General features: G+C 40.8%; 2 protein-coding genes across 7 annotated transcripts; both read left to right on the top strand.

The window, feature by feature from the left end:
• Positions 1–451: 451 nt before the first annotated feature.
• LOC119551545 lies at positions 452–10,579 on the top strand. 4 transcript variants are annotated; one of them, XM_037860939.1, is made up of 2 exons: positions 452–868; positions 3,784–3,919. In XM_037860939.1, the coding sequence occupies exon 1, from the start codon at positions 582–584 to the stop codon at positions 846–848; it is 267 nt and encodes an 88-aa protein (XP_037716867.1). In that variant the 5' UTR covers positions 452–581; the 3' UTR covers positions 849–868; positions 3,784–3,919. The 4 variants fall into 4 exon arrangements, with proteins under 4 accessions (XP_037716867.1, XP_037716868.1, XP_037716865.1 ...); XM_037860940.1 differs by having other exon boundaries at positions 3,789–3,902; XM_037860937.1 differs by lacking the exon at positions 3,784–3,919 and adding an exon at positions 10,444–10,579 and having other exon boundaries at positions 455–858.
• LOC119551544 lies at positions 724–11,667 on the top strand. 3 transcript variants are annotated; one of them, XM_037860936.1, is made up of 4 exons: positions 724–858; positions 3,789–4,192; positions 10,444–10,653; positions 10,746–11,667. In XM_037860936.1, the coding sequence occupies exons 2-4, from the start codon at positions 3,836–3,838 to the stop codon at positions 10,968–10,970; spliced, it is 792 nt and encodes a 263-aa protein (XP_037716864.1). In that variant the 5' UTR covers positions 724–858; positions 3,789–3,835; the 3' UTR covers positions 10,971–11,667. The 3 variants fall into 3 exon arrangements, with proteins under 3 accessions (XP_037716864.1, XP_037716862.1, XP_037716863.1); XM_037860934.1 differs by lacking the exon at positions 724–858 and adding an exon at positions 2,765–2,921; XM_037860935.1 differs by lacking the exon at positions 724–858 and adding an exon at positions 2,768–2,921 and having other exon boundaries at positions 3,784–4,192.
• Positions 11,668–12,909: the final 1,242 nt, after the last annotated feature.

Below are 12,909 nucleotides of genomic sequence, written 5' to 3' on the forward strand. Positions count from 1 at the left end.
ACTAATACTACACAGACAAAATTCTGACGTTCTCATCTGAGTTGAAAATGTTCTTAAAAATAGAACGAATTTTTTGATGCTAAAAATATTTTCATTTATTTACATATTATATCTCAAAAAATAAACCATTACTCCAGTCAGTAGTGTATAAAAAAGATGATAAATAAACTCAACTTAAATTTTCTCTCCTCACCATTTCGTTCTAGTATTGAGAACATTGATATCAAAATGCACTTAAACGGTTCTTAAGAACGAAATTTCTCAATTCAAGAACAATGTACTTGAATATTTCTCTCTGTGTATAATATATGTTTCTTAATATTTATTTCAATAAGGTAATATGATTAGTATGCAGTATTTTAATGGATGCAGTAAAAATATTGTTACTTATGAAAAGTTACAGTTCTGCCGCTTACAACAGATTAACCTCTGGATACCCAATCTTTTACGATGTGTACATAATAATTTCTTCACTTAATTAACTGATAGCAGTGAGTATATTTATTTTGAGTGCAGTAAGCCCCCAGACTGAGAGCCAGCTGTCAGTGATGAAAATTTAAGTAAGTTTGGCAAACACAAATATGAAATTAACCGTTTTGTTTATCGTGATGCAGCTGCTGGCGCTGCTGGCCATTCGGGCGAATGACCTTCCGCAGGAACAGCAGGAGATGGTAGTTGGCTTGCAGCAGCTGCAGGACGAGCTGGCGCATCCTTGGGGCACCCCCTGCGTTCGGGATTGCCTCGCGGAGAAGGGCATCCTGGCGGAGCGACCCGGCGAATGTCAGCAGGTCGAGCAGCAGTTCGACTGTACACTGTACTGCATGTTTGATGCCGAGTCGCCCTATTAGGCCATAAAGTGTGAGTGCAAGTACGCACAGGTTTGTTAACCATTAAACCAATTATAGCCACACCCGCACATATTCATTCATTCATGGGCACATATATAGCTAGTAGCAATACAAACCCCTTCGACATACAAAATAATTAAGTATGCCATTAAGGGGCAATGTAATTGCTCGTTACATACATTCCAGCCAGGCCAACGTCAGTGCTTGTTTTCTTTCATTATTTTCCATTTCGCATTTATTTTAATTTAATTAAAATGTTTGCCATTTCTCTTTTTTCGGCCCGCATCGAAATGCCATTTTTTTCCATTTAATTTCATTTAGTTTGCTGACAGCAGGCGCAAATATTTGGCATTTATCCGCACCGCTTGTGTGTGAGTTTTGACGAGTTTTTTGGTCGAACAAGTGCCACCATATCTATGTCCATGGCCATTTCCATATACCAAAGGTCCGGGCCAGGATCGGGGGCCATTAATCATCGCCACATGCGACAAGCGTGACCTTTGCGACGACATGTGAGTTAATTAATCTAACCGAACTGCCCATACTGCGAAGGTCATGCATCGCAATTAAACATGGCAGCTGATGATGAAGGGAATTCACCTTGCTGCCCAGACGCATAAATTTCAATTTGCAACACCGTCTATGCATTTAAATTGATGGGGCTATGCTGGGGCTCCACGGCAAATGCTGCAAATGCTGCAACTGCTGCATATGCGAAAAGTTGTTCGCGCCGCGCTCCAATGCGCAATTAGCGGACCGCGGCCCATAAATTATTTGACCCACCGCCGGAGGGGAATATGGGAAATGTGAAATGGAAAATGGCGGGCGGAAATGATGGCCCAGCAGGGCGAATAAACAGATGAGCTATGCAAAAGCCCACAGGCCTTGCCGCCAAAATATTCACACCGTGCGTGGCATGACAATTGAAATGCAGGGCTTAAACGCATAAAGAAGATAAGTTGGCAAAAAACATATATTATTATCCATCACGTGACTGCACGTTGGCAATCGATGTTGAATGCTGGCATTCCCGCCACCGTCAATCAAATTAACCTTGGCTCACACGGCGTATGCGCAATATTTGTGCATTTTAAGCCCAGCTCAGTTGAAAAATCTGGCTGTGTGGTTTTGTTTGTCCCCCAAAGCGAACAAATTCGATCAGTATGCAGCAAGGGAATTTCATGAATTTTAAACATTCAATTTCCCAAAACATTCCGCAATGCAAATGCCAATAAATCTCGGCTTTTGTCTTGCCCTCAAAGGCAATGCACCTTGTGTTGAAACTTTTGCCCCGAACTCGGCATTTTAATTATGCAGCCCAGCAGTAGTCGTCTCATTATGCCGAAGTGACATTTTTCAGCTGCCCGCCGGAGTTTCGGGCCAACTTTATTGCCAACTTTATTTTATTGCATTTTTAAACTTTGCCCTTACGCGCCCCGAAAGTTCAGGCTTGAAATATATTTATATTTGCCAGCACGACCCGCCTTTTTGCCTATGCACAGTGATGTTTGTCGTGGGTTTTTTGCGGTCCCGCCTAAGTAGAACTATTTGCAGCTGCTCCAGTAAACTTTTCCCACTTCACAGGTCATAGAGTCCCGTCCCATTCCGATCCCAGACCAGGATTTTCTTTTTCTTCTTTCCCCCAAAGAGCCCAAGTTTTGGGCCCGGCACGCCCTGGCTGGTTAACTGGCTAACTGGCCAACAGGATAACTGGCTAACAGCATCTTAACAGAATCCTCTCTCTACGCTTTTCGGGTCCTGCTCTCACGGCCAAAGCTCGGCGAAGGTTAGGCTTTGCTGTGTGTGTTTGCAGGACCTCCTGACTTTGCTCTGTGTGTCTTTGCGCTGGCCGAGGCTGTCGGCGAATGCGACGAGTCCTGACTTGTTTAAATACAGCACGCACAGACGTCTGGCAATTTATTCCAAGTTCGGCCGGCTTTTGTTGCACTTGGCTGCTGTGAAGTGGCCGCTCGCGATCCGAACCCAAATCGCGTACCATAATTATCGGCAACTCGATGGTCGAGCCTGGCCGGAAAATGTGAAGAATTCAGTTTTCAAGAGTTAAGGTGAAAGGTAATGGAAAAAAATAGTTCAGTGAATACAAGCAAAAAAAAACTGTTAAAAAAAGGGGTGCTTGTAATGCATATTAAATGTAATTATTACAGAATAATTAAACAAAAGGTAGCAAGTGCTTAAAATATGTTTAAAAAAACAATACGCAAAGACAAAAATATTATATGTAATTTTTTACAATGGCACTTAAAACATTCAGAGTACTAGAGCACAAGTTAAAATAACACAATGTAAACAGTAAACACTATTAAAATGTGTAACAAACAAATCGATTATGCTAAAATAACAAAAAACCACAAGCTAAAAGTTAAATTAGACACACCATTTTTTTTTAATTTTTGCCCTTTATGTAAAGGGTACTAGAAAAAAAAGGTTTAAACAACGTAATGGGAAATAACACAATTAAAACAGTAGGAATGAGAACAATTAAGACAAATAAATAAGAGTAAATAAATCCTTAACCTTCATTAGTAAACGATGACAACTGTATATAAAGTGCATTGACCGCATTATTTGTATTTACTTTAAAAGAAATTCTTCTTAAACCATTTAACAAATCAATGTTCAGTCAACTAAAGTTTGGACCCCATTTTGGTCAAAAGCAATTTCTCTATCTTGGCAATTGAAAAACTTTTTTAAATCAAAGCCCAAACGAATGCCACACAAGGATTTCGTTATAAAATTTGCCGTTCAATGCAAACAACATACATATCTGAAATAACAATAACACAAAGTCTGGCTGCTTTTATTATGCTTGCTTCAGCGGCTTTGCAGCAGCACCGGATGCCAAACAGAATATTTCAATTATCGTTTAAATTTGTTTCGCTTGTCATAAATCTCTCGACCATGCCTTTAAAACTAGTGCAGCAAGGAGTCCAGACAAGACGTGCAAACTTTCGAGACGAGCATAATAGATGGCAGAGATGAATGCGGAGACAAGGCAGGATGGAATGCCACAGGGTGCCAAGGAGAAGGAGGAGGAGGATGGAGCAGCAGCAGCAGCAGGAGCAGGAGCATTAGTGGGTCCTGAAGATGGTGATCCTGACACCAGAACAGTGGCTCCTCCACCGCCCAGACAAAGAACCCTAACACGAACGGCCGAGTTAGATGCGGATTGCGAGGACATCGACTTGGATGCCGATGTGGACGATGCGGCGGACAGCATCACCTTGGAGTTGGCCTTATCGCCGCATAGCAGCTCCACGCCCACCCCCTCGCCCACCACCGCCGACGAGGACTTCGCCCAGCTGGACAACAGCAAACCCTTCAAGGTGGGTATTCCACGTGCACATCCTTTGTGGCATTTGGCCACGCTGCCTGCCCACTGTTAACTGGGCCAGCATTTCGTTAAGTGATTACTGCGGCGCTATTGTAACGCTTGTTACGCTCGTAATACAAAAGGTAAAAAAAAACCAAAATGAGTAAAAAACGCAGAAAATTGAGGGAAAAAGTTTGACGGTCAGGGCGAACAAAGTGAAGGGTTACCCGTCGGAACGGCCACTTCAAAGCCTTCGGCGCTGAGTGGCATCATCGACATCGGCACTGCTGTTGAAGTGTTGCCGCCGGTGCTTTATTCGCCCTTTAAGCATTCGCCCAACTTTTCAATCCACTGCCAAAGCTGGTGCGGGAAAAATTCCCGGAAAACGGAGATGTTTTTTTCTCCTCTCACCATCCCAAACTCTATTTGACTATAAGGATTGTGTTGCTGTAGCCAATCAGTGCACAGAACCAAATTTATTAAGGTCACAGATATGTAGCTTTATTTTTTAAGCAAAAAAAACGGGCTCTGAATTCAAGTATGAAATTCTTGATTTAAGAACTTTTTGTTCTTAACAGAACGGGTTCAGTTTTAAAAACTTAATTAGGACAGTGCAGCTAGTGGGTTTGAACTCAAGACTGCACTATTTAAATTTTTGAACAGATAAAATTCTTAATTTTTAATGTTTTTAATCATTAAGGAATATTTTACAATCAAGAAAAATTATTCTTTGATCAAAATCAATTTTTTTGGTGTTTTGAATTTAAGAACGTTTTTTCTTGATGCAAGAAAATTCATTTTAGACTTATTTTTATGAACGTTTTCCTAGAAGATTATTTTCTCTGTGTACATCAATCAAAAGGCCTACGAAGTGAAAATCTCCATATTCAACTTTGTTTATGAAATTCTGCGCTTGTCAGTTTTCTTTCATAAGTCATAGAAGTTTTCGTTTTGGAGTCTGGTTAATTGGTTGATTGATTGGTCAATAACTTCGAAGCTTTACAAATACATTTGGCTTGGAAATACATTTGAGTTTGCTTAGCTTATTTGTGGTATTTGGTTTTATTGGTTTACAACATGTTTTCATAAAAAATCTTGTAAATCAATTTACAAACCTGAATTTTCCATGCTTAAATCATTAGATATTTTCAAGAAAATTAAATATGAAACGAACAGTTTACTAAATTTATGAAATTAAATTTTTAAATGACTTGCACTCAGCTTGACCAAGTTTATAAATATCGTAGTGTAAAAATTCATATTAAATACGCCAGTCACGTGCAACCTTCTAAAACACGTTTTTTGCTGTGTGGCTGGTCAACAATTGAAATTTAATTAAAATGTTCAAACTGTTCAGCTGGATAAAATAGTAGCATCCGCATGCGGGCGCCAAAGTGGCTCGTATATCATTGTGGGCCGGCCGACTGGCCAATCAGCCCGCCAAGTTGCCAATGACCTCCAGTGCCACGCCCACATCTAAGCCGTGGCTCCTGTGGGCGGCGATAACGATAACGAGGCTTCTTGGCCACGCCATCTGCACACCCTAATCGATTTATTGTGTGCTAACGGCATTAAAGCCACCGCCATAACAATATATGCGGGCCAAAAGATCGGCATCTGGTCTTGTGAATGGATGATAAAATCGGCGAGCTATCAAGTGGCTGTAAATTTGCCAGGCGAGAGCAATTAATTGACAGCTTGATGTCATTTGTCAGTGGCGTTTCCGACTGATGACGGTTGAGTAATTCATGCGCATCTCGGCTAATTAATAATCCTGTCTCTTGTCTGCCATGCCACGCGGCTCTCCTTCTTATCGAGTGTTCTAGGAACCTGCTAAGTCCCTCATTAAAAACTCTGAAATGCCTGTAGATGTAATCTATTTGACTAATTGCACAAGAAAATGAATGCGAGTGGGAATTAAGCTAAGGGGTGATAATCCTTCAGCTATTAGTATGCTAACGCACGGTGGGGAATTTATGTAAGCTTTGGTATGCCTATGGTCCTTAGAGGTCCTTCAATCATCTAAATGAAAATGATTTTCTTTGGAGCTCAGTGATTGGTTTTTAATATTGCCTTCACAAAAAGTTGTGCATTTCGCCTAAGTGGCAAATGAAAGCAGAGGGCAATTAAAATATGGTGGATAGTTCTTATTTACAGATATACCTATTTTAAGACGGTTTAATAATTTGTTTTAAGTTTACATACACTGTATGTGTTCTAGTTTTGGGTTTTCTAGAAAGTTATTATTGATTTGAATTCCCTTTAAAGTTTAAAGTTCAAAACAGGTGTGCAATTTTTACATTACGTCCTTGATTGCATTTAGTTTATTATACATTGGTTGTAGGTTTCTTTTTGCCCCAAGGAAACTCTGTGGTAGCCCAGCACATCTCTGGTCTTAGCAGGAAATTAAATTCCAGTAAAACAAATCTCATTGGATGGGGCAAACGCCCCTTCCCTTTTTCCTCCGCTGGGTTAACGCGCAAATGCGTTTTTCATGTCACAGTTGTTCGGCGTCCACCTACGGGGTCCACCTTTCTGTGAATTTTAGGGGAATGCAAATAGCCCTTAGGGAAAGTCTGAGCCACCCAAATGGAGGGATTTCCAAGAAAGGTAGGGTCGGAAATTAAATTACCAGCAGACATGCCACTTCGAGCAGCAGCAGCAAGCAAGAAAACAAACAAACAAACACGAGAAGTAAACATTTTGCAGAATACTCCTTGCTGAGACGCAGACTGAGACATTGCGTATACGCCACGTTGCGCATTAAGCCAAATAAACGCGCATTATTCATGTCCAGGCAAGCGTGCAACTTAACAACACCCGCTGTCCTCTGTAATAAGCAAGCTAATAAGTACGTGTAAGTGTGGAATGATGACGATCTTGAATGCTGTCAAGAACACATCATGGCCCATGGAGTTCGAATAAATGATGATTTCCACAGAACAAAACAGCACACTAAGAAAAATTTGTACCTTGAAATTTTATATACCGATATCCCTATGTATAACGAAAGATATTACCGTAAACTTTCTATATAAGTTTCTAGTTTCGAACCAACTATTTATTTTTTTACCATTATGAACGAACATAAAAAAAATAATAATCCAAAACTGGCCCATAACGAGGTATGTAATAATTTTATTATTGCTTATAAAAGAAGGTTACGGAATAATTGAAGGTTAGCGTGTTTAAATGTGGTTAAAGTAAATTAGATTTATTTTGGGTAATTTTCGTCACTTACATGAATATCTTAGGAATAATAATAAAAATTAAAATAAAATTGATACGCATGGGGACCGGGTCTTAAAAATAGAAAACTTGAAATTGTTCTCTTATGTTTTTTCTCAGTGCCTGTATTAATGCGTAGCTATGGCATTCCGATGACAATCTTACATAGAAATCTTTGAAATATATTAACATAATATATTAAAATAGAATTTATTTTTGTAGTATCTTCAAACGCATAGGAACCAGGTCTTAAATATAGAAAACGTGAACTGAATTTTTGTTTACATAATTATATTTTATTCTATATTTTTTTCTCAGTGCCTATAATAATGTGTTGCTATGGCATTTCGATGACAATCAGGGGAAATTAGTGCCCCAATGTCTTCGATAAATGCCGTGAAGCGAGAACAGGCAGCCAGGCAACAAGAGCTGGACAATAGACACCGCAGGCCGATCAAAAGCAATTTGGGTGCCCTGACCTTGGGCCTTTGGAAATTACTGCGGCTTCCATTACCTAGCCCAAAATCGGGTTTCCGCCATTGGGGGACAACAATTTGGATTCTATAATTGCTGGCATTCTCCGTAATTTGCATTTCCTGACCGACCCTAAGTGCTATTTGAACAACATATTCCCGAGCAGCCCCTAGTTGGCACACACAGATCTCAGATGTCTCATGGCGAATTCATGACTGCAAACTGCGAGTCCTGCGCATTGTCCTTGTCACGCTCCCGGCTTGTTTGTCGCCGGTTCTAATGATGCTATGCAAACGAGGAATTTACAGGGGCAATATTGACGCCGGACGCTGGCAAACAAAAATGCGAGGGCAAATTCTCCGCAAAACTCAACCGCAATGGGGGTAAATATTTACCTGCTCACGGGACAGCCGAAATGAAACCGCAAATCAGGCCGAGACACTAAGTGCATCAAGATGATATCACTTAAATTTGCCAGGGCAGCCAATCGAAGGGATTGACCAAAAAGTCAGAGTTCAACTGCGGCCACTCGAAGAGCGGGAATATACATGGTTCAGCTAAGAAAGCCAAGTTATAATGACTTTCGGAGAGGGCCAACAAAGGCGAAAAAGTGGCATAAAGCAAACAAAGCCGCAGGCCATTGGCATTTGGCACAGACTTCGTGGCAGGGGTGCGCGATTGAATAGTTTGTGCGTGGCCGGAGAATCTCACAAAGGATATAAAAACACCAGTGTTTAGCAAGAAAAGTAGAAACATATCCACTGGCTTTAACGGCCCATTGAAATTCGCATTAAATGCTGGATAAATTTTCATTGCCATGGCTGGAACACCAGACTCCTGCCAGACGAAATGGCATTGGCCATTTGATGGATTCCCTAAGCATCGTATAATTGGTTTAGCACTCTGCTGGCCGGGGGATTGATTGATGGGCTATAAGGAGAGAATAAGGACTCTTTGGTGGCTGATGACGCCGCTTTGAATGAGGCGATTAAATGACCACAGACCGCTTGACAGTCGCCTGTCAGGCGGAGACACCTGCAGATCTGTCAAAACAAGTCACGCTCCACCCCTTTCGCAATTTATCAGAATATTCCCACTGGCACTCGGGGCGTATACGTACTATAATGCCAAAAAGTGGCACAAAGGAGGCGTTGGCAACTTTTCGACACAGCTCTCCCTTTCAATTGTCCATTCCATCCTTGCCTCATTTCACCTTTCGCCTGACCCATGTCCATCCATATCCAAACCTGGCCTTGAAAGCCTGTTTGGAATCGACAGCAATATGCTTTAAATATTTCAGTAGCAATCTTTTAGGCCCAACAGGAGGCTCGACTCCAGCCAGCAAAACAAAAAATAACAGAGGAAAGGTAGAAAAATATAATCGTTTGCCTGGGTCGACTTGTGCCTTGACCTTCCCTTTGTTCGTTGGGTTTATTGTTATGGCAAATGATAAATTGATTAGTTGCTGCCGCTGGCCCTGAGTTCCGTCTCCATCTACCTATCCTATCACCATCACAATTAACCTGCGTCTTTTCGTATCCTTAGTCATATCTTTGTCGCCGCGCTTCGTTAACTTCATATTGTTTTTATTGACAGCTGCGTGGAATGGGTGTCTGCCTTGCGGGTCCTTTCGCAAATTAAAGCAAACAAATGTTTGGGGCTTTTGTGTTTCGTTGTGTTGCTATAGCTTAATGGACAAAATGTGCGAGGGCCTAACAATTGACTATGACAAACATTTTCTGCTAAGTAAACATTTGGCTGAGGGCTTTAGCTTTCGCATCGATGAAATAACAGTCATTAAGTTTAGCTTTAACGAGCGATTTAAAGCGATTTCCAAGGTAAGCCTGTTTGGTTTTGAGCTTACCTATTTTGGGCACTATGCCATTTCTTCATAACATAATATTGAAAAGTATTTTAGTTGAAAATACTACGGCATTGACTAGGAATTTGTTAAAAATTCTTTTGGTAATTCCTTTTCAAAAGATGTTTTTACACTGGAAAAATTAAAATATTTCAAGAACTGCTCTAAGATAATGTTCCATTTTAATTTACCACCGTATATGTTTACCGAAAACGAAAAGTAAGGGTCTTTGTATTATTTTGACATAAATGATCGCTCCAATGGGAGCTATATGATAAAGTCGTCCGAATTTTTAAAATGATATTCCCATTTTTTAAGAATATTTATTTGATCATTCCTGTGGAAGCTATATGATATAGTTGTCCGATCCGGCTTATATACTACATGCAACAGAAATAAGACTTTTGGGAAGGTTTCACACCGATAGCCTTAGAACTGAGAGAATAGTTTGATTAGAAACGGACAGATGGACGGAAAGGCAAGGTCTATCTCTGTTACTAACACAGGTAACTCTATTTTGCCTAATGAATATACAAAAAGTTAGTAAACAAATGGAACATAAAATTGAACAATTTAAACCAGCTTTTTTTTGCCAGTGTACTAGTTAAGCCTTCTGTATCACAGCTTTGCAATTTCCGGCATGTCAATACAGAGCGTGAATTCGGCGTAAAATTCCTAGTAATCCGTCGCCTCCATTCCAGATCAAGGACATCACGAGGAACATCCGCAAGGCTGTTGTGGCCACCACGCTGTCGGAGTTGCGGGTGAAGGTGTCGGTGAAATTTGAGCGGGCTCAGCCGGCGATTCACCTGGATTGCGATGGCACCGAGGTCGACGATGAGGAGTACTTCAGCACTCTGGAGCCGAATGCCGAATTGATTGCCGTCTTCCCCGGCGAGCAGTGGCGCGATGTGAGTTGCTTTGCCCCTTTATCCCGGCTTTACCTCTTTACCTCTTTCAAATCCAAATCCATATACTTTTCCATTTTCCATTTGCCCCATAGCCCAGCGACTATAATGCCAATCTGCGTCGCACATCGCTGGATGCTCAGCGGTTGAGGCAGCTGGTGAGCAAACTGCAGCCCAACTATATGAACGATGATGATTTGGACAAGCTGTCGAACATGGATCCCAATTCATTGGTGGATATCACCGGACGGGAGCCCAAGGACAGCGAGTACTCGGCGAGAAGCGATGCCGCCAGGATATCCACGGAGTTGTCCTGCTAAAGGGAGTCAGTACCCCCAACGAAAGAACTGTGTGAATTGAGATGTATATAGGGAATTTGTACGAGTTTATATGGCTAGCCGGAGTATTTTTGGAAAACGTTTTGATGACGGCACTTGAAGCGACCGATTTGGATGATGGTTGTACCGTGGGGTTTTATCTCTATAACCGTAGATCCTGAGAGTTGTGTATTTTTCGAGCCCACATTGTCGTAGAGCAACTCACCTTGAATGTCTATTACCAGCCGCTAGTTGTTCCTAGACCAATAGCCAATGTATGAGCCAAATCCTGGAGAGGGCCTCAAAGGCCGATCTGCAGTCTTAGATAACCTTATCCTCACCTCAGTCAGCGGACGATCAACGAATTGCATCATAGATCTGATCTAGGCAAATAGATATAATATATTTTCCATAGCAGTATCCTTGTGAATGTCACACGAAAACCACTTTGGGTTATTAGGGAGCAACTAAAATGTACTGTAATTGAATCTCAATTAAATCAATTAGCAATTGAATAAATGTTCACCCTAGGCACATGAAAAGAGTTTTTACCTTTTTTTGTATTTAAGCTGCATCAATGAACAAGCACAATTTGCTGCACTATTCAAAGAGGTAATCGAAACCTGAATTTTATTCAATTTAAATTTACGTTGTGTCCACAGGAATCAATTGAAAATTGTAATGTGTAATTTAAAAAAAAGAAACAAAAGAGAAATAAATAAATGGATAAATGTGTGAAAATTACTTTTTATCAAAACAATAAAATTCGATTTTTTCTGCTGACTGGGGCTACTTTTCCGGATTTATTGTGCTCGATAAAAACTACTTTGCGAGTAGTTTTCACTTTCAAGGATAAGCAACTTTGGCAAAAATAATTCCATTTTTGTTGTTGCTTGCTTTGGAAAATGTAAAAAGCCCCCACATCAATACTTTTATTAAGCCAGAGGTAAGTACTTTAAACATTTTCTAATATCTTAAGCTTACTGAATAATTCCTGCTACCAATTGAAGTGCTATTAATCGGATGCATTAGGTGTTGAAAACGAAAGCTATTTAAAGTGCACTTTCATTCAACAGTAGCAGTTCCTCGGCTTTAAAGATAACTTTTAATTATTCGAAGAGCCTTAGCATTCCATTCAGAGTCCTGTCTTTTATTGGCCTTACCAGCACTTTTCAGACATCCCAGACGTTTTATATCTCCATTTCCATTGAAATGCTTACTCTCAGATGGAAACAAATCTAGAGAGCCAAAAAACAAGAAGAGATTACACTATGTGAAACATAGTAAACATAGTTTCCTCGTCGTCCGCCGGCCATTTAGAGTTTGTTTCCATGTTAAAGTTCCGGTCTGTGGGCATAAAATATGTTCTGGAATCCCTGCCAGGCATTGAAGTTTAAATGCAAACGGCATAATGGAGAGGAGATGGGGCTTCCGCAGAACAATCACTCGTATCGGAAACCTTGGCTGGACCTTTGGGCATCCTTTGCATGGAATTCCGCACACAGAATGCGACAAATTTTTAATGCGGATAATTTCTGGACTGGCGACAAAAGCGCAGGAAGTGTTACACATGGCTGCGTATAATATAATATGTTCGAGTAAAAGTATATATTGTGAATGGGGGGGGAGAAAAAAACACCGGTAAAGCTGACAGATAAAGGTAAACCCATGGAATGGTAGCCAAATGCGGAAAGCATTGGTCAAAGTTGGTTGCCCTTGGCTGGGGAAATATATGGCAGGTGAGTATTTTTAGCCAACTTTTTGTTTATACCCTTTAGCTTACCCCTAAAAAGTTCGAACGTGCCACCTGAGGGGGTGGGTATACAGGTATATCTGCCAGTTGCGGCTTACATTAACAACCATGGCAGATTTATGCCCCAGTTATGCACTTCTTGGTGTCTCTTACAGCAGTTCTAACAGCTCATTGGGCTGCCTGGGAATT

Source organism: Drosophila subpulchrella, chromosome 2R, assembly GCF_014743375.2.
Source record: "Drosophila subpulchrella strain 33 F10 #4 breed RU33 chromosome 2R, RU_Dsub_v1.1 Primary Assembly, whole genome shotgun sequence".
Taxonomy (NCBI): Eukaryota; Metazoa; Arthropoda; class Insecta; order Diptera; family Drosophilidae; genus Drosophila; species Drosophila subpulchrella.

Excerpts from the sequence above, each read along its gene's own strand:
- LOC119551545 (XM_037860939.1), top strand. The coding sequence starts at position 582 with ATGAAATTAACCGTTTTGTTTATCGTGATGCAGCTGCTGGCGCTGCTG.
- LOC119551544 (XM_037860936.1), top strand. The coding sequence starts at position 3,836 with ATGGCAGAGATGAATGCGGAGACAAGGCAGGATGGAATGCCACAGGGT. Across the intron at positions 4,193-10,443 it reads ACAACAGCAAACCCTTCAAG|ATCAAGGACATCACGAGGAA; the intron begins GTGGGTATTCCA and ends CCTCCATTCCAG. Across the intron at positions 10,654-10,745 it reads CCGGCGAGCAGTGGCGCGAT|CCCAGCGACTATAATGCCAA; the intron begins GTGAGTTGCTTT and ends TTTGCCCCATAG.